This window comes from Aspergillus flavus, chromosome 6 (genome assembly GCF_009017415.1).
Source record: "Aspergillus flavus chromosome 6, complete sequence".
Classification (NCBI taxonomy): domain Eukaryota; kingdom Fungi; phylum Ascomycota; class Eurotiomycetes; order Eurotiales; family Aspergillaceae; genus Aspergillus; species Aspergillus flavus.
In genome coordinates, this window is record NC_092410.1 from 3,170,419 (window position 1) to 3,195,873 (window position 25,455).

The 25,455-nt window shown below is 47.1% G+C and overlaps 9 protein-coding genes across 9 annotated transcripts; 4 read left to right on the top strand and 5 right to left on the bottom strand.

Annotated features, from left to right (window-relative positions):
• Window positions 1-731: 731 nt before the first annotated feature.
• On the top strand, window positions 732-2,020 carry F9C07_11764 (putative aliphatic nitrilase; the record flags this gene model as incomplete). The annotated part of the gene is made up of 4 exons (XM_041287101.2): window positions 732-1,007; window positions 1,099-1,233; window positions 1,287-1,555; window positions 1,636-2,020. 4 exons carry the CDS (start codon window positions 732-734, stop codon window positions 2,018-2,020), a joined length of 1,065 nt encoding a protein of 354 aa, XP_041148781.2.
• Window positions 2,021-4,556: 2,536 nt separating this feature from the next.
• Window positions 4,557-5,849, bottom strand: F9C07_11763 (uncharacterized protein; the record flags this gene model as incomplete). Its single annotated transcript, XM_041287098.1, has 1 exon — window positions 4,557-5,849. The coding sequence occupies one exon, from the start codon at window positions 5,847-5,849 to the stop codon at window positions 4,557-4,559; it is 1,293 nt and encodes a 430-aa protein (XP_041148780.1).
• Window positions 5,850-7,362: 1,513 nt separating this feature from the next.
• On the top strand, window positions 7,363-7,932 carry F9C07_1808152 (uncharacterized protein). Its single transcript, XM_071508406.1, has 2 exons — window positions 7,363-7,587; window positions 7,643-7,932. The coding sequence occupies exons 1-2, from the start codon at window positions 7,470-7,472 to the stop codon at window positions 7,792-7,794; spliced, it is 270 nt and encodes an 89-aa protein (XP_071367970.1). The 5' UTR covers window positions 7,363-7,469; the 3' UTR covers window positions 7,795-7,932.
• Window positions 7,933-10,712: 2,780 nt separating this feature from the next.
• On the bottom strand, window positions 10,713-14,127 carry F9C07_2075595 (catalase-like domain-containing protein; the record flags this gene model as incomplete). The annotated part of the gene is made up of 8 exons (XM_071508814.1): window positions 10,713-10,788; window positions 12,304-12,775; window positions 12,844-12,928; window positions 12,985-13,404; window positions 13,458-13,550; window positions 13,607-13,841; window positions 13,896-14,025; window positions 14,088-14,127. The coding sequence occupies 8 exons, from the start codon at window positions 14,125-14,127 to the stop codon at window positions 10,713-10,715; spliced, it is 1,551 nt and encodes a 516-aa protein (XP_071367971.1).
• Window positions 14,128-14,625: 498 nt separating this feature from the next.
• On the top strand, window positions 14,626-17,087 carry F9C07_2286612 (glucose dehydrogenase). Its single transcript, XM_041294500.2, has 3 exons — window positions 14,626-16,566; window positions 16,622-16,785; window positions 16,850-17,087. Exons 1-3 carry the CDS (start codon window positions 15,027-15,029, stop codon window positions 16,925-16,927), a joined length of 1,782 nt encoding a protein of 593 aa, XP_041148778.1. The 5' UTR covers window positions 14,626-15,026; the 3' UTR covers window positions 16,928-17,087.
• Window positions 17,088-17,155: 68 nt separating this feature from the next.
• F9C07_2286613 (ankyrin and HET domain protein) lies at window positions 17,156-20,006 on the bottom strand. Its single transcript, XM_041287093.2, has one exon. It carries the CDS (start codon window positions 19,901-19,903, stop codon window positions 17,405-17,407), a length of 2,499 nt encoding a protein of 832 aa, XP_041148777.1. The 5' UTR covers window positions 19,904-20,006; the 3' UTR covers window positions 17,156-17,404.
• Window positions 20,007-20,216: 210 nt separating this feature from the next.
• Window positions 20,217-21,204, bottom strand: F9C07_11759 (uncharacterized protein; the record flags this gene model as incomplete). Its single annotated transcript, XM_041294488.1, has 2 exons — window positions 20,217-20,839; window positions 20,886-21,204. 2 exons carry the CDS (start codon window positions 21,202-21,204, stop codon window positions 20,217-20,219), a joined length of 942 nt encoding a protein of 313 aa, XP_041148776.1.
• Window positions 21,205-21,355: 151 nt separating this feature from the next.
• Window positions 21,356-22,663, bottom strand: F9C07_11758 (putative ankyrin repeat-containing protein; the record flags this gene model as incomplete). The annotated part of the gene is made up of 1 exon (XM_041287097.1): window positions 21,356-22,663. One exon carries the CDS (start codon window positions 22,661-22,663, stop codon window positions 21,356-21,358), a length of 1,308 nt encoding a protein of 435 aa, XP_041148775.1.
• Window positions 22,664-23,132: 469 nt separating this feature from the next.
• Window positions 23,133-24,435, top strand: F9C07_11757 (t-SNARE). The gene is made up of 4 exons (XM_041294499.2): window positions 23,133-23,197; window positions 23,261-23,715; window positions 23,796-24,075; window positions 24,137-24,435. Exons 1-4 carry the CDS (start codon window positions 23,152-23,154, stop codon window positions 24,199-24,201), a joined length of 846 nt encoding a protein of 281 aa, XP_041148774.1. The 5' UTR covers window positions 23,133-23,151; the 3' UTR covers window positions 24,202-24,435.
• Window positions 24,436-25,455: the final 1,020 nt, after the last annotated feature.

Below are 25,455 nucleotides of genomic sequence, written 5' to 3' on the forward strand. Positions count from 1 at the left end.
TAAGCTTATACGCATTATATAGGTCGAGAAGCAACCGAGGGAACATTGGTTACGGCGGAGTGCCGCCTCCTGCAAGTTTGCTGTCTGTCATTCGATTAGTGCCTAGATAACTGCGATATAGGGCATGCAGTGTCATTAGTATGGCAATCGCGGGATCTGGTCAGCTATCACGGCGGCAATTGTATCTCCGCCGCTAATGAACCGCAGCCCCACAATAAGGCTTTCCCCATTAGACTTCCTAGCCAGAGGCTGTGTGGGTTATTCTGAAAGTGGACCGCACTCAGAAAATCCGCTAGATCTTCGCATTCTTCATACTTCCGATCAAAACTGGTTAGTCAGTGCCTCGTATCTAGTTTGCTAGTTGACGTCCCAGATAGGGTTGTATTATTAGTCATCGACATCCATATCTCTCTGTAGCAGCAGTATCTCGGTCTTATCTGAATCTGTAGGCCTGTCAAAGTCAATCACGCATCGGGAATTGGTGGAACACGACCAAATCCCGGTCCTAGTGCATTCAGGTATAGACATGAGCGAGAACTACTAAAGAGCTTCATCTGCCGCCATATTTACTGTCTCGTACACCTGGTATTCACACAAACAAAGATAGTTCCCGTCGTTCGACGTATCGGGTAATTTCTTGTTCAATGAAGCATTTCATGCATATAGGCTTCGCGGCCAGCCTGTTAACCGTATGCTGGGCCTCCTCAAGTTACCATGGAATGGGCAACGCCATGGTCCGTCGAGCAAACGAGTTAACAAGGAAGGGCAATAACAACCAGACAGTACACGAGATTGTCGCCAAATGGGATCTGGAAAATCTTACTATTGCTGCTGTCCGGGAAGCACCTGTTAACTGGCCTCTTCCAATGCTGAACAAGGACTGGGATGGGGTCACCCTTGACTTGAACGCCACTGTCGACTTGGGCATTAGTCTGATCAAAAAGGCCTCTGAAAACCAGGCACGTGTGATTGGATTTCCTGAGGTTTGGTTTCCCGGTTATCCTAAGGTGAGCTGATTCTCCCTTGTCATTGGTATACTCCTACTGCAATCATGAAATTATTTGAGGAATTGAAAGTTGACTTGAAAATTATCACTAGGGGATTCTTAACTCCGAAAATCCTAATCCTTGGTTTGAATACCATGTCAGGGACTATATCGAGAATTCCCTAGTGATTGGAAGCGATAACTGGAATAAGCTTGTACAAGCGGCGGTCGACAACGAGATCTATGTTGTAGGTGGACAAATGTTGACTCGTCGAATTTTGCCCTCCTAACGTACTTTCAGGGACTGTCCTTCTCCGAAAGGGACGCCGCCCATTTGTACATGGCGCAGGCCTTAATATCCCCCGATGGCGAGATCCTCATCCACAGACATAAGCTTAGACCTTCAGCGCAGGAGAGAGACCTGTGGTCCGACGGCACAGTGGATCAAATATACGCTGTCAGTACTCCCATCGGTCGAATTGGCATGCTTTCCTGTGGCGAGCACACAGCCCCCGAAGCGACCTTCATCATGCAATCCCAGACTGAGGATATCCACATCGGATCCTGGCCGTGAGTTCTTCCCGTCCATCTTGACGCTGTACCCCAGTATTGAAGAGACCTTTGTCCTGATATTCAATTTTGGGTTAAAGTTTGGTTCCGGACTTCGGCAATGCCTCTCTCACATATGAGTCCGCGGAAGTCATCACCGCACTGGGTCGTGTATACGCTATTCTCGGTAACACAGTCGTCCTTCAAGCGGCTATCGGTACGGCAACCCTCTTCCCCGCTGGATCGTCGGCTGTCTGGTCACAGACCGTCGCCAATGTCTCTTTCACCGACCAACCGCTTGTCTACCGGTCTTTTAATGCCAGTGCATTCTCGAGTACGACATACAACACTGAGGGTGAAGTTTCTTGGGGAACGCTGCAGGCTATTAATCAGGGATTCAGGCAGTATATTCCGCAGAAAACGGGGGAGTATGTGGCTTGGCACCAGAATCTGCTCACAGATTTATATAATGAGTCAAAGGTTTGAGGTAATCGCGGGGGTTGGATGATATTGTTAACCGCTGTTGGTTGCTTTACTTGACTCTGCCTTTCTTCACCGTCTTTGACCCTAGAGTGTTTGTCCGATCTAGGTGCGTTTGCAGGAGGCTCGTGGAGGAGGGATTGGTCCTTGTTGTTGTTCCTTACTATGGATATCATCGATAAGAACTCTGCGGCTAATTCTTTCCCGGAAGTCGGATTTTGAGGCTAGGGTCTGTAATTTAAAAATTGAGGATTGCTGGTGTACGATAATCAGGGCGAGCGATCAGATAAATTTAACTAGAAGCGGATAGCTGTTATCTGCTAGCCGTAACATGTATATAACTAGCTCTTGCTTTTTTTGCAGGGTAAGATCACCGGACCACGCTGCAGTGGCGCGGTCTTTGCGGTCCTTTCCTAGGTCTAGTCTGTAGGATTTCTATAGAGAAGCAGGGATTAGATAGGCTATATATATTATATATAGACTGTGTAGAAAACTGTATAGCTGTACATTTAGAGTGCACCGTACTCCGTTCACAAGCACCCATAGAGTGCGGGGACCATTAAGACAGGCAGGGTGATCAAACACAACAACCGTGGACTATCCACAAGATATAGACACGTTGGATGACCCACCGAGTACAAACTTATCGTCAATATGGTGTAGCCTCACCTTAGGGTTGCCATCCAGCTTGCCATGAATAGAGACGCCTTTGTCTTGGCTATCCTTGTATAGGAATAATAATGATATCACGTCGGTCTTCTATATAGGAAGACTAGCTCTTCGACTTTTCCACACAGTATTAGGTGAAGTAATAATTCCAAGAAGCCATACCATGACTGGGATCACAATTCACTGCCAGTGTACGCCAATATGCACGGCACTCGTCTGGGCCTGACCCGTAGCTTTGGATTCGCTTGCTGGATAAGCCGGCGAAGTCAGCTTCATATCACGAAAGGTTTGGGTTATTGCTGCCGCGATATTATTCATGGCGCAATGAAGTTTCTCAACAGATTTGGCTGTGCAGCCAGTGATATTAGAATAGGCAAGAACCTGTATTAAACCGGTACCAGCGTAAACAGCGTGGGGGTTGGAGATAAGTTGCACACCAAATCGCCGGTCTATCTGCGCATTGCCGCTGAAGAGGTCCCTCACAAAGTCACCGATTGCCAAAGCTGATTCTGAGGAAATTGTGAAATTCGTGTTAGGTTGAACTCCCACCTTGCAGGGGCACGCAGCGACCTATTGACTGCGCAGAAGCTACACGCCGGGGGGTTAGTAGCTGGGTGGGCAACCACCAGCAAATCTCTCCTGCTGTATGTTTTCTTGCCGCTTTGCCTTCACTCCGTTGAGCCTCTCTTACCTAAGATCGTTTATTGCTAGATGATGCAAGGGGTGTAGGTGTAGGGGCTTAAACCTTGATCAGTCGAGTACTGCAAGATTACAAGTAAACAAAAGCAAGTATCGCATTCCTAAGCGATCATGTCCAATTCCTGGCGATAATTTGCTACTTAAAATGTCAGTATACCCGGGAGATCGAGCTCTATTGACCGACACAGCCATATTTCTAATTGGAGAGACTCTATTGATCCATAACGTCTCTGCCACCTCCAAATAAGCCCATACCTACCATAACAAGCGAATATATTGTATTTTAAGCATTGTTTTTAAAAGCTAAGTTCCCATGTTCCCACATCTCGAGTGATGGGATCCATGTAGAACTGATAACTACTGCGTGGTCGTTCCAGTTGATAGTAACTGACCGGGGTTTATCGTCTCGCTGAATTTCTTTCTTGGTCTTAGACAGATAAGGTCTGCTGAAAACAGCTGTCGCTGCCGTTATGATGTGTTTGGATGCATATCCAGGTTGTGTATTGCCATAACTGTAAGTGGTGGAATAGTGAGCCTGTACGATCATCGCAAACGATTACACCCTCACAAAAGCTTCATAAATACACCCATATCTGGCGGTCTCACACAGTAGTCTCGCCAGCTTCCAACCTCATACATGGATGCATAGATTGAAAGTCGCAGAGCGCTTGCGTCCGTCCCACATCCTTTAGTGCAAAGCCATCAATACGTGTAGACTCGTTCTCACTCATCAGCAGCTCCCGCGTCTTCTCTATAACACTCCAGTATCGCACAGCCTAAGCCTCTCAAACTCCTTGATACTCGCCAGAGATGACTCGACATTTTGAATAAACTATTCACAACTGCGGGTTTCTACCGGCTGAGTAACTTTCAAACGCTTGACAAGGCTGATTTCACCCGCATTGTATATACTCCCTCCAAGACGCCATACCGTGATCAAACTACTCCTTCCTGGTCCTCGGAACCAGGAAAGGTTATGTAGGATTATACTCTAGATGGTGCCCTGTTAGATAGACGGTATCTGAGCAGTAAAGTATTTGATTCATGCACCACGACAAGTCTTAAACATACATTGAAACCAGCAATACATAATTACAGGTAGTCAGCAAAGCTAAATACGATATCAACTAGCATAAAGATAACGAGACGGTGCCACGAGGATCAAAACAAGCAATCAAAAAAGCTTAAGGTTCTCAAAGATATCCGTCAATCCATTCGCATCCTCCTTGGTTTTCTCCGGCACAATGTTCACTGGAGAGACAGGATATTCGCCGGGGACCCGAGGAAAGAGGACACGGCCTTTCGGTGTTGACATACTCTCGACGGGGGTCCAGTAGGCCTCGGACGACACAGACGGCGATGCAGGCGGTATGATCAAACGCTGTTTCGAAGTTGGCTTTGTCTTTCGTGAGCGTTCAATTGGAGTTGGGGTTGGGGGGTCGCTGTAGTCGTCATCAGGCGTTCCAGATGCAGAGCTTGAAGGAGAAAGTCCAGGTATCGATTCCGCATCGTCGTCTACAGTCACGATATCCTGGTCGACAACGGACTTGCTCGTAGTATTTGGCTCAGAAGGTGACAATTTGTTATCCCATGATTGAACATATCCTTGAGCCCATTTGTACCATCTGTCTGGATCTGAAGGGAACTCAAAGAAGAGTGGAATAGACACTTGGGACCGCTTCTCGGGGCTCTGGAGGCCCTGTGAAAATTGGCACCAAACGTTGGCACGTTGGTAGATTTCATCGAGATCAGCTTTAAACCATTCTGTGTGAGTCGCGTTGCACTTCAGACATGCATGCTTGTATCGATGCCGAGCGAACTCCAGCTGCACTACCCTTTCGAATACCTTCGAGTTTGGACAGTAGAGGGACCTTTCTTGCGTAAAATTCGGATAACATTTCACATGTTGACTAGCCCTTCGCGAAGGGCTGTCAGTGTGTCCCAACTTGCACATGCCCTCCGCCTCTTCACACTCAAAGATGTACAAATAATCTCTCTTCTTCTCCCACTTGTGGGTAATGAAGTTTTGACTTATCTTGCCGTCTATCAACCGATTAAGTTCCTGGGTGAGCTCACCCCTGACCAGTTTGTCGATCTTGGCAGTTTGATAGGGTGTGAATTCGAACTTGGGACTTCCCTTGTCATCGTTCGACTGTGCATTGACTAGCGGCTGAAGCTCGGCATTCCACTGGTGCACGGCTGCTTCTATCGTTCCTTCTAGTCTGCTTTGATGCCAGCAGATAGTAAGCTCGGCCAACTCCTTTAACATCTGTTCTTTCGTTTCATTATCAATCGTAGTCTTGTAGCTCTTCTGAAGTTCTGCGTGTAGTTCGTCGATCCGGGAAACATCATACAGCTTCAAGCTGCAGCGTTTTCCACGACTCGTGTATGCGGCACACACAGTATATTCGGGGTGTGAAGGCGATAAAAGACAAAATGGAATGAAACTTTTCTTATTTGTCGGCATAGCTAGCTATCTTGGCTGAATATCTCCCACTTTGCCCAGTGGACGATAGGGGCCTGGGGTTGACCTTGCTTATTATATGGCGCTCAGCCCCCTGCCCGAATCAAAAGCAGTGCCGGAGATCCGAGAGAGCAAGAAAAGCGCCCTGCGACCCCTGCGGCATCGACGAACCCCTCTCAATTTTTGCCAAAGGATCACTACCCCGGCCTAGGTGAGCTCGTCTGCGAGTCATGTCCATTTTCACGAAAACAGGATTGGTCCGGGGGTACGGGCGAGCTGTCGGTCGGCGGCCCGTCCCAACAGCGTGGTGGATACGACGAGCTACTAGTAGTCTAGTACTTTGATATCAGGGGGCTGGGGCTGGCCGAACTGTCGGATTTGTTCACGCGGACAGTGTCGATCCCATATCGGTGAGGGGAAGATAACATTTGATTGGCTGAGCAAGATACTCCATGCGTCGGTTCCTGCAGGTCTTGTTAACGCAATAGTCTTTTGGTGCTCGGAAGGCCGCTGCCATCTGGACAGGACTTTTGGCGACATCACGCTTGTGACGGAGGTTATCGGCTTATCCGTAGGCAAAGGCAGGGTCCGGGTGTTTCCCAATTCGCACTGCCAAGCGCGCCGGTGCCTGGAGTGAAGGCACTAGGTAGCTAATCACAGTCAAAAGCTACAAGACAGCGGACACTAGACTTTATGGCTAGGTAAGACAGCTAGGTCGCATGGGGCACAATAAGGGCAGGTAAGCCGGCATGGAGAATTTCACCCAGTCTATTCCGTACTCGCCCTAATCTCACCCAAGTCGCGCGACGGTAGAGCAGCCTCACCCAGTGTCAATGCCATCGAGCCCGAGCACCATATTGCAAATGGTACTTTCTCCTCAACAATGCGTGGTTGGTTTTCTAATTTTGGGGAATTGGGAGATGATGAAAAACTGCGGGAGCCCAGTTGAGCGCATCCCCTTGAGATCTTGTTCTCGGGGTAGACACATCAAGAGTCAAGACCCGTATTCCAGTCTTGCATGAATTCTTGGATCCATTTCCATAGCTTAGAAGAAACGACAAATATATCTTTCCGAAGTCTCGGTTGATTGTTGACGGTATACTGTGTTTTCCATTCGGATATCAATGTAAGCTTCCTAGCTATTGTGTTTCTGAAATCCTTGTTCTAGAAATAGTCTTTTTCATCCTTTTCAATTTTCGGGGTTGGCCGATCCTCCTCTTGAACTTCGCTATAAAGCTGGATGTAGTGAGGTAAGCGCCGTTGTTGTAAGAAGTACTCCCTCACGTTCTCTTCAGGGTCATGTTTGAAGTGCCATATAGCTGATTGCATGCCCAGTCGCAATTTGAATCATCATCTCCTTCTATAAAATTGATCCATAAAAAGTCGCATTTTGCCAATGAAATTGTCATGAAAGGAATGGCTTTGCTACAACACAAACAATAACCATCAAATCATTCCGGAGTACATCTCATTATCGTCCGGGAGACCCACGTGTGGGTCCAAGACCAAGGCTCTCGGTCGGTCCTGGAGGGTTTTCGGTTCTACACCGATCATTGTATGATAAGTGCTAGCTACCCTTATTCATGAAAGCTTCAGGAAGCATGTGTCACCTATCTACGTGCGATGCCGATATCAGTTCAACTAGGTTCACCAGGAATGACTTCCGAACGAGACGTTCACATTGGACAGTCTTTATGCGTGCTGTGCAGACAAGCTGCAACTATTGGATCATATATCCTTGGTGCGTCCTGCTTTGTTTCATAGCTTTGGCCCGTCTAATCCGTTGACAGATCTAGATCAAAAATCGCATACTGTTCCTGACTGTAAATATCTATGCGGACGCTGTTCCTATTCGCTGTACTCTATGGTCTGGTTTTATACAGCGTGCTACGACGTTCTGCAGAATAGCTACGAGCCCTTCGAGAAGCCTACTACCAAAGATCTATGAAGGTTCGCTGATGCAACCAGGCCCGTTTATAAATGCGAATATAAGGAATATAAGGAAACTATATTGGTTATGGAAGGACTCTTCAGTATGTACACGAGAGAAATTATTCAAGATAGTTTTAGATAAGATTTGTTAGGGTAATTACTCAGTGAAATAGTAATTATGATCTCTGAACTAATATCTCTATGCTGGTACTTGACTATACTTGGCGAGATATGTTGGTTGATTGAACTTCTGAGGGATAAAGGTGGAATCCAGAGTAGGCGGCTAAGTTTAAAGCCAGAAATTTGGATGTCTAAAATAAAATATCGTGGAATCTCTTACGTGGTATAGCTTAGTAGTAAACCGCTCGAATTAATAAGTACTTTTAAACAATACTATATTAAGCTATTTGTTAAGATTAGTAAGATTATTCTGTCAGGCGATTGCATCGGTATATGTGGGATATAATTTGTTGGTTATTTGTTGAATTTTAAATTGAATGGTTTGTTATGGTATAAGGTTCTGGACGCGAGAAAGATTGATTTGGAGGTATCTATGAGCTGTATTGTATGTTTGTCCAGCAGTAATAGAGGAGCGGAAGCTAATAAACGTAGGGTCTGTTTATAAGAAGTATTCAGCTTGTTTTAGGTGGCTTATCTCTGTATAGAGCTTGGAGCTCTCCTTTCCCACCTAAATTCTATCTATGGAACTTTTTCCAAGCCCGAGGTAAATCTCGCTTGGAATACTTTAAAATTAATTTCTATATCCAAGAAGTACTTGTCTGCTGTGCTAACGCTAAGATGGTTAGGATCTATGGTTTCTCAGATATATTGGAAGCTTTTAGAGAGTTTATTGATATAATGAATCGATGTATGAGCAATAGCTATAGGCACTGGATTTATTTTTTGTTTAATAAATATGAATATACTAAAGCAGCTTGGGTCTGAAAATTTAGGCTTTGCTATGGGCTAGTATTTAATTTTATTTTAGTAGTAAGTCGTTCTTTTCCCGTTGTTTTATCTATAGCTTTCTAGTAAGCTCCAAACTTCACTAGGGAGAACTATTATATTTGGATCTTGATTTCCAGCTCGGATCATTGATTAATATAAGTATTATCCTTTGGTCAGGGATGGCGACGGTGCTATTTCGGGGGTTTTTCATGATGGATTAAATCCAGCGACAAGGGGCGTTTCCGACATTGGAGTAACCTGCAATGACCAACATGACGTCGGGCCGTTGGGGTCTCTGCCTTCGGATGTACGCATTGAACCCCCAGCAGTCCCTCCCGGTCAAGGCTCGATCTCTAGTACTTGGTACATGACAAAGGTGTTTCTTAAAGGCCTTCTAAGGGTATATGTGTGTAGGGATAAAGAGTAGTTATACCATCCCTGTCTGGGTCTTCTACTATATTACAGCGATGGGCATATTGAATCGATTGGACAGGTGTGATGGGATCACGATATTAGTCAGGAGACTGTTAAGTCTATATACATTGAGAACGGTGTGGTTGATGGATGAGAATATATCAAGGACATTCGATGTGGCATTTATGATATTGACCTTAGGGTAGAAAGAACTTGATGCCAAAAGCTACCAGAGTGTGGAATCATTGTTTGGTGGTTTGGCCAGGTTGGTGACAGAATACTCACATATGACGACTAGGAAGAAACGCAAAATACAACTTTGGCTCTTTCCCAAAGACCCATGAGGACTCCGTCGGTAATCAGCGACATTATCCTGTCATGATTAGTTATAAGGCAAGAAGTAGTTCACCTTCACGTACCAGTCAGATATTAACTTCGAATAGTTGCAGCCCTCTAGGATTTTGCTAAGGGTGAGGTAAAGGCGATCACAAGAATTGGTAAAGTGTATTGGGAAATTTTTTCTATGCTAGGGTAAGCTTCTGGCATAGGCGATGACAGTCCTTTATAGCTTAAGGAAAGTGGCAGTGCCCAAGCCGTATGGCATTGATGTCTCGAGTATAGTAAGTAGAAAAAAGATGCTATTTCCCAGGAGGGGTAAACTTTGTAATCATGGATGTCATGAGCCAACCAGCCCAGTTAGCCGCCTGGCCATGGTTGCTTCTGAGCACAGAAGAGGCGATTGGCATCGATGAAAGCAGGGATACTCATCCCACTACATTGCTCTACCCAATCAGCAAACTAATTCTAACCGCCAGCAGGCTCTTAGGTGAATTTCAGCGTCGATAGATCTCACCAAATCATGGGTTCGGATTTGCTCAGGTACAGCTCTAACACTTGGTATGTGTATTATATAAGTTAGTATTTGTATGACGTCTGCATTTCTAGAGCATATCTGCCCACGTTGTTTTGGGTGGGACTTTACCAGAAAAGCAATATGGATGGCCACAGTTTTGTCTACTTTTGAGACTGTCAGACCACGAGACTCGGATTCTCTGGCAGTCTCTATCCAGTCATCATAAGCTACGCGATAGGCATCTCTTGTAGTGTCTTGTATATCATTCGCAACGCCCCACCCCCCAACAACAGAATCTGTAGGGAGGGAGCATCTGAGCCATGATTTGAGTTTTTGGCCGGTCTCGAAAGTGATCTTCACCCTGCGATGGATTGTACGAATACACGAGAAAAACAAGCTGTCATGCGTGGCTTCGGGAGTGGAGGTAGGGAGATGTTCCTCCTGAGAATAATAAACTATAGGGCGCCTTCCGCTTCCTTACTTGACGAATAATTTAACACTATTTGAGATGATGATCATCAGTTTAGTCGATAAGGGAGAGGTTGTATATTAAAATCCAGAAGAGTATCCACTTACAGTCTATTACTTTCTGGTAGATAATTTCTCGAGCTGGCTACCAGAGTAATTTCAAATTTTTACCTCGTTGGGGCTTAGGGTGATCGATCTCAACAATCCGAAGCCTCGCTTCCTCAATGTTCGACTGCTCTTAGTAGGAGACTTTATTTATCTGGGTATTGGTGAATGCAATGAACTCCCGGGTTCGGACCCGAACAGCATTCAGCCACTCGAGCTGTTCTTCGTCATCAAAAAGGCCTTCTATACGATCTTTCCCATAAAGAACCAGAACGGCCAAGGTTTGTTGAAATTATACGAAAACCCCGCAACAGACTGTATGATCGAGTCCAGTCTCTTGTTCGAAAGCCTTGCACATATTTATTGGCACTGTAACTAGGCTTTCAAACATCAATCAAAGAGTGATATCTGAATAATACCCACTGAACAATGAAGTGAGTGATAACGGAAATCTAGTAGGACAATCACTCGATCAAACTTGAATGTCAGTATACCCGGTAGATCAATCTGTTGACCGACACCAGCCACACTTCTAATTGGAGAGACGGACAGTCCCCGCACGGTCAACCGTGGTCGGAAGACCTGCCGAGGGGAACGGTGAAGACTCGGTGGGCCGAATGGGTCCCGAGAATCCTATTCGGTGTTAGTCTGTATTGACCATCCGATTCTGCACAAGAGATTCTCGAAGGTAGATAAGCCGGTTAAAGGTAAGGATCCTGAGTGTTTCCATGTCGGAAGAGGTTCATAATGGCTGTACTTGATTAGTCTATATTCCCTTATCACTACATGAGTTGAACTGCTCCAATTGGAGTTATCTAAGCTCAATTTTGATAATTGCAACAGTACAGAAAAAATTCCCACTCGTAGCTTTCAAGGACTACTCTCCAGGACAAAACTACATTCAGTACTATCCCAAATCTTTAATATATTCCTAGATAGGACCATAGATCCATCGCCCGCAGAAACCGGGAGAACAAAACGGAGCGAAGAAAAAATTTGCACCACACTAGTCTAATATTCGAATTAGTATACGTATAATCATACAATGATGCCCAAAATCGCAAATTGTCAAAACCTTCACGAGGGGTATTCCGTACCGTGAGGGGTACAATTGACATCTCCAATATGCTTACCGTCTAGCTACACGCTATTGGACAAGTTTTGTTTTCTTTATCGCAACTTTTTCATCGAGTATCCACTGTTGATACACGGTAAGTCTGGTGTGGTGGGCCGAGGTATCACGTAATTTTTACCGTACTTCGTTGATGTGCACGGGCCAGTTAATTAGATTAGAGGTTTGCATTCGTTGCTACCCTCATGCTCAATGCTCATGTAATGATTTGCTATGAAAAATCAGAAGAGGTTTGGTTCTAGTTGTAGTAAGTTAATATGTGTTGTGTCTGGGGCAGCGTACAACTGTTAAGCTGAAATAAGATGTATGTCTCAACTGGTATGATGCGGTTATATATATAAACAGATAACAAGTGCATAGTAGTAGCTCATCAACACTATCGACCGGATGATGTCAATGTTGAACTTGTCAAAGGAATAAGAGCTTAGTAACATTAAAATTGGATTGAATCTATAAAGTCTAATAACCCAACCGATATACATATGTACATATAGCCGATGTGATAATAAGCGTCAAAATCATAAACGAAACCCACAGTATTCACCCGCATCCAGCCTCATACTGTGACCCGGGTCTTAACTGTAAGGATAGTAACCTCCACTTACAGTCTGGCAGATCCACTCAGCTTGGCGGAGATCAATCTGCCAATCTCGGGATCGACCTTGTTAAACAAGTCAATGACACCGGTCCTCAAGTCCGCGGGGAGGGTCACGAGAGTTTCCGAGATGTTTGATGCGCACAGTCTCCTTTCGGCATCATCAAAGACGTTTCTCCACAGAGCTCTCGGCTGTACGTAATCGGCTTCGGTCACAGGAATATTGTTCAATCCCAGAACAGCTCCCTTGAGGAACTCTCCATGGCGCACGTCTTGTGTGGACCGCTGGCTCTGAACTGCAGGAGTGAACATATTTGGGTTATAGTTTGGCTCTGCACCGTAGTTGCTGGTCTGAGTCAAACCGTCACGCTCAAAGGGAGCATACACAGGCGCCACGGGACGGTTTGGTGGCAGATGAGTGTAGTTGGCTCCGAGACGATAGCGTTGGGCGTCAGGGTAAGCAAACATACGGGCATGGAGCACTGTTGAAGGGTTGATTAGCACTAGATTCGAGATACGTTTAGCGTAATGAAACAGAGGTATCACATACTGGGATCCGGCGTGTAGGTGATACCAGGAACCATGTTGGATGGAGAGAATGCTGCCTGCTCGATTTCGGCGAAGTAGTTGGCAGGCTAGATATTTGCATTAGTATGGGATGCAGCTCAGTTGGAGTCGGAGTAGCCCTTACATTTCTATTCAATGTCATCTTGCCAACCGGAATGAGGGGGAAGTCCTTGTGTGGCCAGACCTTGGTAATATCAAAGGTCATCAGGCCGGCCTTCTCGGCCTCCTCAGGCTTCATAACCTGAATGTAGAGACCCCAGACAGGGTAGTTCTTACGTGCGATCGAATCGAACAATTCCGTGGTATGGTAATCGGCATTGGCACCAGCAAGGCGTGTAGCTTCGTCTTCGGAGAGATTGCCGACGCCTTGCTCGGGGCGGAAGTGGAACTTGCAGTAATTGAAGGATCCATCGGGAGCGACCAGCTTGAAGGTGTGGAGACCGAAACCAGTGATACGGCGGACGGAGGAGGGGATACCGCGGGAGCCGAACAGATGAAGAAGACCGTGGACACTCTCGGGGCTGTTGACATGAAAATCCCAGAACTTGTATTGACGTGAGCAATTGCAGAGACCTAAGGAGCAGGTGTTGCCCTTACCATCGTGAAATCATGTGCGTTGGTTTGAGGGTGCTTTTTATGAGCGCGGTTGACTGCCGGGAACTTGAGAGGATCCCGCACCCAGAAAACGGGCTGCTATGGTTAGTATAGCTGTTGCAAGTATCTCATGTGTATGTGATGAATCATACTGTGTGATTGCCGACAATATCATGGTTACCCTCCTCAGTGAAGAACTTCACACCGAAGCCACGGACATCGCGAACCGTGTCGGCACTACCCTTCTCACCACCGGTGGTACTGATTCTGCAAAGAACCGGCGTCTTCTTGCCAACTCCGTTGAGGAACTTGGCACTAGTGAGATGGGAGATGTCATGGGTGACTTCGAACTCTCCCCAAGCACCAGCTGCTTTGGCATGGACAACTCTAAACAGAGTAAGCACACAAGCCAGGTACAAGTGATTGATTGTCTGAAATTACCTTTCTGGGATTCGCTCACGGTTGAAATGAGCCAGTGTCTCGAGAAGCGTCGTGTCGGCAAGGGTGGTCAAGCTACCACCACCGAAAGTTGGGAGAGTCGTGGAGACCGAGGGGTCCGAAATAGGCTGCCCTACAAGTGCAGCCGTCAGCCAAGGTTGGTTTGTTATGTTTTACCAAGTGATCAATGCTTACCCTCAGCCAAAGTGTACTGACGTGGTGTCTTCGGGATCATATTTGATGTGGGTTGTATGAATGAAAAATGAGTAGATGTCTGACGCAATTGCTCTTATTGTATTTCTGGAGTAAAAATTGAGGAGTCTGGGGTTTACACCGATCTAGGCCCATTGCTCCTATATATATATTTTCTCTTCGATGTGGACCAACACAATTTGACATCCATATGCCCCTCCGGCCTATTCTCGGAGGTGGATACTCGGGCCGGTGCTGACACCTCATTGGGAATATTCGGGCTTCCTTATCGCGATGAGTGTAATCCGAGAATTGTCAGTGGCACGCAAAAAAATGTGGATACGAGAGAAATGAAGCTATAGTGGAGCAGCGAAAAACCTCAACATTTCCCTTTCGTGATGGTTTCCCCTCATGAGGGGAAACCCAGAATGCTGCGTGAGGGGAAGACAAATATCACGTGCAAGACGAGGGACACGCCACAAGTGGCTTTTCTGAGTATGACTATGGACGCTAAAGTCCCGTGTTCCTGTTACTATGTCCCCTTTCGGAAGTAGTATCTAGAGTCCGATCGATCGCCGAACCATCTCCACCGCCGGAATTTCTACGGTCATTCTGGGTCAATCTTAGCTCAGCCTTAGCTCGACCTTACTTTCTCTGAATACATCCTATTCCATGAGCTATTTTCGAAGACCTTCACGATCCATCACGGAAAGCCGGCATCCCCCTCATTGATGACAAAGTCATCGAAAGTCTGGAGCATCAATCCTATGGAGGATGTCAATATAAAAGAACCATGGATTCCAGCACCAGGAACATCTTTTTATCATCATCACAACAATAACAGTTACTACAATAACAAAAACAGCAAAACAACAACCTTCTTCCAAATCTTTCAATCCAATCTACAATAGAATCACTATTTCTATTACTTCAACCATCACCATGAGTGCCCAAGTCAACAACAACCAATACGACTTCATCGTCGTTGGAGGTGGCACCGCTGGCAATGCTATTGCTGGTCGCCTTTCCGAGAACCCCAGCGTTCGTGTTCTCGTCGTCGAAGCTGGTATCGCCAACCCTGGCCAGATCGATGACATCACCACTCCTTCCAAGGCTTTCGGACTCCGTGGAAGCCAGTATGATTGGGCCTACAAGACTACCATGATCAAGCGTGACGACTACGAGCGTATTGAAAAGCCTAACACTCGTGGTAAAGCTCTTGGTGGTAGCTCTTGTGCCAACTACTTTACCTGGATCCCCGGATCTAAGGCCACTTTTGATGACTGGTACGAGTTCGGTGGCAGTGACTGGACCTGGGACAACTGTGTGGAGTACCTCCGCAAGTGTGCTACCTACCACGATGATGAGAAGCTCTACCCCACCGATCTGAACAAGATCGGTACCGGTGGACCTGTCCAGATCTCCCACGCCGAGCTTGTTCCTGAGCTCGAGACCTTCCGTAATGCCCTCACCACTGCCTGGACCTCTAGGGGCGAGCCGCTTTCCGAGGACATTTACTCCGGTGAAATGCACGGTCTTACCCACTGTGTCGACACGATCTACAAGGGTGAGCGCCAAGGTAGTTGGCTGTACCTCGAGAACAAGCCGAACGTCACTATCCTGTCTCAGGTCCACTCCAAGCGCCTCATCATCGACCGCACGACTCAGACCTGTACCGGTGTGACTGTTGTCGACCCCACCAATGGTGCTGAGCTCAACCTCTATGCTACTCGCGAAGTCATTGTCTCTCAGGGTGTGTTCGAGACTCCCAAGCTCCTGCTTCTGAGTGGTATTGGTCCTGCTGCTGAGCTGAACAAGCACGGCATCGACGTGGTTGTTGACTCTCCCCATGTTGGTAAGAACCTCCTCGACCACCCTATTGTGCCCTTCGTCCTGCGTCTCAAGGACGGTGTTGCCCTTGATGATCACATCCACCGTGCTGGACCAGCCAATGAGGCTGCTGTTGCTGCCTACCGCCGCGACAAGACTGGTCCGGCAGCTTCCGGTTTCCTGGAGCTGGTTGGATTCCCTCGTATCGATGAGCGCCTGAACCGCTACCCCGCCTACCGCGAGGCTAAGGCTGCTAACGGTGGCCTTGACCCCTTCGGTCCTGGTGGCCAGCCCCACTTCGAACTCGACTTCGTTGGACTCTTCAGCTCTGCATTCCAGTGGCATTACCCTGTGCCCCCGTCTGGTAGCTACATGACCGTCATTGTCGATCTCCTTCGCCCCGTGTCTGAGGGTGGTGAGGTTACCCTGAACAGCACGGACCCTCTCCAGCAGCCCAACATCAACCTGAACTTCTTTGCCGACGACCTCGACGTCTTGGCCATGCGTGAGGGTGTCAGGTGGACTTATGATGTCCTCACCAAGGGCGAGGGCTTCAAGGATCTCGTTCTTGAGGAGTATCCTTGGAACATGCCTCTCGACTCGGACGAGGCCATGAACAAGGCTGTCCTGGACCGCAGTCAGACTGGATTCCGTAAGTATTCACTTTTCTGGCCTAATTCGAGATGCAATAGCTAACCCCTTTTCAGACCCTTGTGGTACCGCCCGTTTGTCGAAGAACGTCCAACAGGGTGTCGTTGACAACAAGCTGCGGGTGCATGGCATCAAGAACCTCCGCATTGCCGATGCCTCGATCATGCCTGTCATCCCTGACTGCCGTATCCAGAACTCGGTCTACATGATCGGTGAAAAGGTGAGAATATGGAGTCCCTTCAAATTCCTGAAGTGCAGTATAACTAATATCAATCGTGTCACAGGGTGCCGATATCATCAAGGCCCAGTACCGGGAATTGTATGAGCAGAAGAACATTCCCTACTTCTCTAGCAAGCTGTGAGAGTCTCTCTGTGAGACTTGAATGCTAGGAAGCGGTCTTACCGCGCTACATTACTATAGACAGATTGACAGTGTTTTATTGCTTTGTCTTTTTGAATTAGACTCTAGTTTGTTAATGCCCTGTTATGTATATACGTCAATATAACTGTATAGCTATACCAACTACTCCTCTCGTAGCCCTTTAAAATTGACTCAATAATCAAACCAGAAGTAACATCACTCACTTAGCCTCGAACCACTCAACACTCCATCGAGGGAAATCCAAAGGTGAAATACTCCATTCATCACAGCAAAAGGCCTCAAAGACAAGAATTTCAGTTGGCCACGAAACATCATTAGATGAAGGTGACCACAATCTCATTAAAAAGTACTCTACGTCAATACTGAACAGAATCCTCCATACTATCTCAGATTCAGCCCGCAAAACTCCCACCTCTTGATGTTATCTAATCCTCAAGAATCTATCTCATTCAAAACCCTAAACAAGACAAATACTAGAAAGCTTCACATCACACTCCCCAACAACCTCCCCATCCATAACCCCATGTACATACGCTTCACCAACCAACCTGAATATGCCCCTATCAACCGGTCTCAGCACGAAAGCAGCACCAGCACTAGGAATAACCCAGACCTCGTCCCCATCAACCATCGACGCAGGACCAAGCCCCAGGTACCTCTTCTCGGTTACAAACAGACGCCGTCTACCATGCTTACTTCTAAGCGCCACGTGGAATTCAATGCCATCACCAGGAAGTGCACTGCTTTCTTCCCATGTCTGCCATTTAGTTCTTCGGTAAGATTTCTCGATTTCATCGATGGTTGGCGTCCAGGGATCTTCCTCCACCATACCCAGGAAATGGAGTTTGTAGAGAATATGGGTTAGGGTCTGGAAATCCGGGCTGCTGAGGTTTGTATCTGGGTTTCCGAAGGTACGTTGGATTTCTTCGAGTGAGAGGGTTGATATTGGTGGTTTTGATAGGATTTGTCGAATGTGGTGGAGAGCGGCTTCGAGTACTACTATATTTGGGTCTTGTTCGGCGGCTCTGGCCGTTTCTTCTGCTTTAACACAGGTAAGTTGACACAGCATGTTTCGGAAAAGGGCTCCATATGCGCCAGGTGCAGGGAATGAGCCGTCTTTCTTGTGGTCCGCGCATAATGTGCGCCACAATGCCTCGGTTCTGGCCTGGCCGTTGTGATAAGGATGTGGGAGGAGCAAGGCGAGCTCGAACCAGCGTGCGTCGAAGAACATGGACATTTGTTTGGGACCGGAAGTTGTGTTTCCTGTTTGTAGGACGGTGTCGATTTTCACTCCGGATACTATGAGTTCATTCCAAGAGCTGGGTTGGATGGTCTGCTGAGGAAGGGTTCCGGCAGCGTTGTAATTGGCGCACATCATGTTGCAGAATGGGACGCTGTAGTCTGGGACCCATGATGGGAGGTCGGGGATGTTGTGGAGTGAATGATCGAGAACGGCGGAGAGCATGCGTAGTTCATTGGCGTTCTGGATTATTTCTTTTGTAGCCTCTGCGTAGACTTGGGCTACTGATTTGGAGTAGTCTGGTTTCCAGGGGACAGGTCCGGCTTTGAGTAGAAGACCGTAGAGACCAAATATCTTGTCTCTTGGGTCTGTGGCGCGGAAGGTCCAGGTTTCGAAGAGCAGGTTCTCTAATGAGAGGGTTTTGGGCATGGAAGCTTGATCGCCGTTCTGTAGACGATCTTTCCATTGAGTAAGGTGCACGATTTCACTCTCTATGGCCACCACGGGACTGTTGATGTCGATGAACTCGGTTGAAGTAACTCTCCCCAAGACAAGCTGTCGGAAGTAGATTTGTTGGGCAACTGTGCAGAATGCCCGCCATGGGACCTCGAATTTACCACAGTATCCGAGACATGTGTCCGATAGAATGTTCTCTTGTATAACCCACAGTCTTCTTAGATATGGCCGTAGAAAAAGCGTAGCAAGAGCCGTCCACTCTTCTAGAGAAACATATGGAATCTCAGCTGTGGCATATACCTCCTTGGGTTGGTGCCTGTAAGGAATGATTTCATTGTCATGAATAAGATCTCCTTGCGCCGAATACAGTTTTTGAATCGTCTCGACAGCAACCTCGGTATAGTCGTCTTCTAGCCCGAGCCATATGAGAGTGTAAGAAGCACATTCGTAGATCCGGTCCATGATTGACACTTGTGAAGCTCTCTCTTCGAGATTGCTTTGATCAATACAGATCTGGTCGACCCAACACCACATCTGAGGGCCCTCGGGCCATGACCTGGAAGTGCCATGCACCTTAACTCTTTTCTCGGCCTCTTCAAGGCATTTAATAATCTCCTCCACCCCACTTTCCCGAGCATGATCAATAGCCCGATTCTCATTCCCATCAAGAATATCGAGATCAGCACCAGCAGCAAGCAAGAGTTCCACGAACTCAAGCTTCCCAAGCCTCGCAGCATAGCACAGCGGAGTTCGACCATATTCATCTTGAACATCGATATCAACCCCAGCAGAGATCAACTCCTCGACGTACTCTTTCTTGTTCGTCATACAGGCTGAATGAATAGTAGCGCGAAGTTGGTTCTTGGGATTTCTCTGGTTGCACCGCTTTGCCCATGCGTCCTTCGGCACGGAAACTAGGATGTCATATGCGCTTCGGCTGACATGTAGAAGCTTCCCGTTTGCCACTATAGGTTCTCGATAGTCAGGTGGGTACTTCTGAGAATAAGTTTCATGAGTTGCTTGAACGTGGGGCAGCTCGGTATGTGGGTTTCCCCAGGTGTATGAGACGGCGTGGTACCAGGGAGCGTCTTTCAGGTCGATGGTCTTTAGTCGTACGTGGACTGTCCCGTCTTGGTCTTTGCCTTCCACTTTTATGAGTCTGATGGATGTGGGGGTTGGCAGTGGTTCATATTCGTACAGATCTCTGAGCTCGCATTGGGTGGAAATCGTAGAGCTGGTTTGGTTCTTTGGCTCTGTCATTTTCGCCAGCGTAGTCCACTAAGTCGGAGCATCAAGATGCAGAATCTACACCAGGAGAGATGTGTCGGATCTAGGGAATTTTTACGAAAAGTTGAAATACCAGCCACCCTCAAGACGATCTTTTAATCAATTGACGCTAATTTGCCGAACACGAGGATACTCAATCAAAGGACTAAAGCCACACCACTACCACGTGAATAACTACTCTGTAGCCGAAACTTCCCAGAACCCAAGATGGATACTGTTTAACAATTTCCCTTAACAGCTTGCTGGCCCTGTCGGGTGACTAGAGGCCCTTTCCTGCGATGTAGTCTCACCAACCCTCCCCACTACCCCCAGAGCTCATGGAGTCCAAATCACCAAAAATCCGGCGCGCTTCAGTGTGAATTTGCTCTCTTTCCTCTTCTGGCAACGCTTGGATTTTTTCCTCCAGAACAGCATATAATTTCGAGGCGTGGAATGCACTGAGTGTCTCTTCCAACAACTCTATCAGTTCCGACTTACTCTTCTTGTGGAAACCATTGTCAATGTCATCGAATGTAAGCACCTTCGTAGCCCTCTCGTCGCCAGGACATGGTACGTCTTTCGTTAGGTGCCTTTGAATAAAACGCATCAGGTTTGGTGAAGGGTGGCAGTATATCATACTGTATGTTGTCAAGCTTTGTTGGTTGACTCTAAGCTTATCGAGCTCCAGGAACTTCCCAACAATATCTGCCAACTGTTGCTGCGTAAAGCTTTCTATGATGGATCGGATGGGTTGGATCTCAATGAAGTCGTGAATAGGAAGAGCCATGAGGATTCTGGTCTTGATCTCCTCGATATCATTCTCATTCAGTATCTCCATGCCATATTCGCTCACTTCAGTAGATATTGAGGAGCAAGAGGATGTCCCTAGCGACTCACTGTCGTCGACCATATTCTCGTCTAAGGGCGCATCTTGACACTGTTAGTGCCGAGTCATATAACAGGTCGACAGTCCTACCTCCGTACTCATTCTCCGGCTTATAGCCACTTGGAAAGTACTCCGTGTCACCGAAAGGCAGAGGTTTCTCCCCATCAAAGTCGCTTTCATCAGTCAACATTTCATCGTCATCTGAAGCAGGAAGCTCTTGAGTGAGGCACTCGAGACAGGCCGGATCTGGTTCACCAAATTTGTATACATGATAGCAGTACTCGGGAGGTTGAGTCTTGCCATGACTACTCTGCGTTGTTGGTGACTGGCAGTCGTGGGCATTATGAACATGCGGAAGTACGGCGGTCCAGGATGTTGAATCCGGCGCTGAGGTAAAGTCTTCTGCCATTTTGAGATTCCCAAGAGAGATGGATGGAGACTAGACAGAGAGTCAATCATGACTTTTCTTAAAGAACCACACGTGTCGAGGTCATCATGACAGAAGTAATGCTAGTACTTACCCTCAACGTGTCATGATGTGATCACCTCTGAGCCATGATTCAATAAGCGAGTAACATATTCACCACGTCTTCATGACCTTTTAGAAAGGCCCACGATAATAAATCAATTTCCTCGTCTTCTCGATTTGGATTGGCTCCGCGCGCGAGCAACACCCTCATAATATCGACTTTCTGTTTAACTGTCGCAAGGAACAATGGTGTCCTTCCTTTCCGGTCACAGCAGTTGGGATCAGCCCCGTGATATAGTAGCAGCTCGACTATCGCGGCGTCCGCTTCCTGGTTGTGAATTCTATTGCTCTTAAGTATACGTAAGAGAAGTGGCTCGTTGGTTATGGTCAAATCAGCACCGTTCTCGAGTAGTAGCTTCACCATTGGCACCTTTCCTTCATCGATCGCGAAAGATAACGCTGTCAAGCCCTGTGACAAGGCGTCGATGTTGGCACCATGATTAAGAAGTACTTCAGCAGCTTCAGGTCTTCTGAAATAGGCAGCATATGCGAGGGGAGTCATGCCGTCGCTATCTCTGCTTTCAAGGTTGGCCCCATACTCGATCAACAAGCCGACTACTGTTGCCTCACCCCTATCCACTGCATTGAACAATGCATCCATCTGGTTTCTAGTACATACTCGCTCGATGCTTGCTCCCGCTTCAAGTAGCACACGCGTTGCCTCCAGTTTGCCCATACTTGTGGCAAGCGCGAGTGCTGAGGACTTGTTGGGATCAACTCCATGCCGAAGTAGCAATTTCACCACCTCTGCATGTCCTTCATGCGCTGCGAGCTCGAGTGGATCATAGTCCCAGAACCCATCCAGAGTGACATCCAGATTAACACCAGTGATCAGTAAATACTCCACAACATCCACATTCCCATGTCCTATCGCCCCAAGTATAGGGGTACATACCCCGCCGACCTGGCGATTGATGTCGGCGCCGTGGTGGACCAAAAGCTCGACAATCTCCTTGTGCCCATTCATTGCCGCAAGCATGATCGGCGTTGACCTGTGCCGACGGTCGGTTGGGCACCATTCACAAGCATGATCAGCGGGCAAGAGGATACTTGGGCAAGTACACAAGTTGAGCTTGAATATAGAACGGTGGAGAGGACTCAGGGCGTTGGCATCTGCTTTTGCTCGAAGTGACTTTTTTGCTGTTTCTATGTGGCCGTGCGCTGCGGCCCAGACGAGGGCAGAGCTTTCGCCATAGCGGACATTGTGCTCAAACAGATAAGTTTTCAGCAGGTGATAATAGCAACTGTGTGTTTGGATTAAGGCGTTCAGGTCTGCGTCCGTGGACAGATTGTCTGCGACCAATTGTAGGAGCTCGTTTGGTAGTCGGAGGAGGTGCATGCCGATCAATATCGTATCGTCTATAGAATTTATACGCAAATAGCTTAACGAGAGTATTTCCCGAGTCGAAGTCCTACTCAGTATTTAAATGGCATCTTTCTAGGAACAGTATGAGTCAAACCGCACTGATATGCATCTCGATCCCCGATCCCGATCCCTTTGTGTAAGACACGACTGAACGCACCTGTCAATGTTTGGTCGGGTTTATGCGGGTCAAAACCGAGTCGTACTTACGAGATAGCCAATGGAGGAGATGTAGCACAGCCTCGGGCCTTCTTAGTGCTTATTTTCATGTCGATCGCGCTGCGGCTCAGGGCTCAGAGACTGGACGCAGCACTGCCTTCCGCTGATTCTCAGGCCTCCGCATTTCCCACCTTAAAATAGAATCAAGTCTCATTCGCACTTCACGAATATAAACCCACCTTGCATTTCAAGTTCGTCTTTCAATTCTAATCATTTTCCAACCCATCCAAGACCATATCAACAAAATGACAACAACAAATATCAACTATAGCGCCCTTGAACAAGGCTACGGTAAATAACCCACCTCACCACCCTCCAAACCCTATAAACAGCCCTAATCAATAGTACAACCAGACCTCGAAATCAACAAACTCACCCCCGTTCTCACCAAACGCCAACAAATCACCCACGAGCTCAATCAACTACAAACCCTCCGCGACTCGAATCTCTATTCCGCACAGCAAGCCCTCCTCAACTCCACCACCGTGTCAGACGATCAATTAGCCCGCCAGGAACTCGACGATGTCCGATCCAGTATCAATAACACACTCCAACAAGTCCGCACTCTGGTAGATGAGCTTAGATATCTTGCGGATCCGAGTGATCCGCGCGTGCGGGCACAGGTCGATGCTACGAAGAACCAGGTGCAACAGGCGATCCAGGATTATTATCGGTCGCAGACGGAGTTTGACCGTGCGCTCCGCGACCAGGTGTGGCGGCGATATGAGATTGCTAACCCTGAAGCGTCGCCCGAAGAGGTGGAGCATGGGGTACAGCAGGTGTTGGCGGGGACGCAGATGGTTTTTCAGGTACCTATGCTTTTTTTTTATTCTATTTCAAAGTTCAAGGATGTTGATTTGTGAGGATACAATGAGCTAACTGGCCACAGGTGCAAGGGGCCCGAACTCGACAAGCGAAAGATGCGCAAGCTGCTGTTATGGAGCGATCAGCTGCCATCCGCAAGATTGAACAAGACTTAATGACCCTTAGCGAGCTTTCACAGCAAGTTGCCGAGCTTGTTCGCTCGCACGAACCGATAGTTGAGAAGATCGAGGAAAATGCGGAGGAAACGCGATTGAACTATGAGAAGGGCAACGAAAAAATCGGCCATGCGATCGTAAGCGCTCGTAATGCGAGGAAATACAAGTGGTATATTCTGCTTGTCTGCAGTAAGTATACTGGTTTACCCATTGGATTTCGATTAGATCGATTAGGCTAACGTGTATGAAGTTCTTATTATCGCTATCATTGTGGCTATATGTGTCGGGTGGTGCAAATCTACCGACCACTGTTGAGCAGGTCGATGATCCAGGAATGACCGAGAGCGTGATAAAAACGCCCTGGCTATGAAAAGATATGTGTCTATGCTTTACTTAATTTACGACTATTGGCTCCTACATGGGATGAATAATGAGATGTGTTTTTATGGGCGTTTGCTACAGATTTGTTTAAATACTTCGCTATCAGTACTGGACATCAAGGTCATGAACTACTTCTCGAGGAGTCCTCAGAAAAACTTTCAGGACGCCATGATTCCCTCCCACGATTAATAGGACATCCCAGATGTCAAACAGATGATTCTATTCGTATACATTTTTCAAATACTATAGGGTATCCCACTTGGTTATTACCAAAAAGCGACATTGTCAATAGGGCTCATGCATGGAGACTAGTCCGTCATCACTCCGCTTTTGGTTATTAAAGATATTTGTGTTGCCTACTTCTCTTCTCGACCTTAGCATCATGAGACTGATATGTCTCGGGTCGGAGATACTGATTTGAAAGGGACGTGGATTCAACTCCCTGCTAGCTTGTGGAGTCAACTAGGGCAAGAACCAAGTGAAAGCCAAGGTTGGCAAGCCTTAATTTATTAAAAATCTAGTTTGCCTATTTTCATTCAGTATTAACAGTCATTGGCCCTTTCTCCGAACTAACGTGATGGCCCATCCTTGCCGTTGCGGTAGGTCTATTAGGATATTGAGTTAGGGCTAGATTGCTACATTTGGCCCTTGTCTGGAGAGAAGCAAAGAGAAAAAAGAAGAAGAAAATGCTACATGGCTTACTTTATCAATTAAAGTGCCATCACCTCCTGCACCATCACTGCTCTTCTCGCCCTCATCGACATCGGCTCTGAAACCGCCTTCAATGTCGTTATCTCAGTTAACGTCTCCTCTCTGATGTATACCTGCTCTATATCAATAAGCTGTCTTATCTGGCGCGAGGCTTTCCACCCTAAGACACTGCCACCAGCTCGATGGAGACTTAGACGCTATAGGATTATTGTACTCTGTGTCGAGTAGGTCATCTCCATTGGTGGTGCACATGTTACCTTGGAACATACTTCCCAGTATGTTATTCCGAAGGATTAGGCCAGAGAGTCTCCTGCTGAAGCTTCTACTCTGTTCTTTTTGACACATAGCAAACACTGCAGGAAGTAAACAATTTTGTATGGTTTGTATACGCTAGGTAACTGTATGAACTGTATAGTCTGCGTTGTGCTCTCTTATTTTCTCTGCCGATGTATGGACGATGAAGTAGAAGTACAGAAG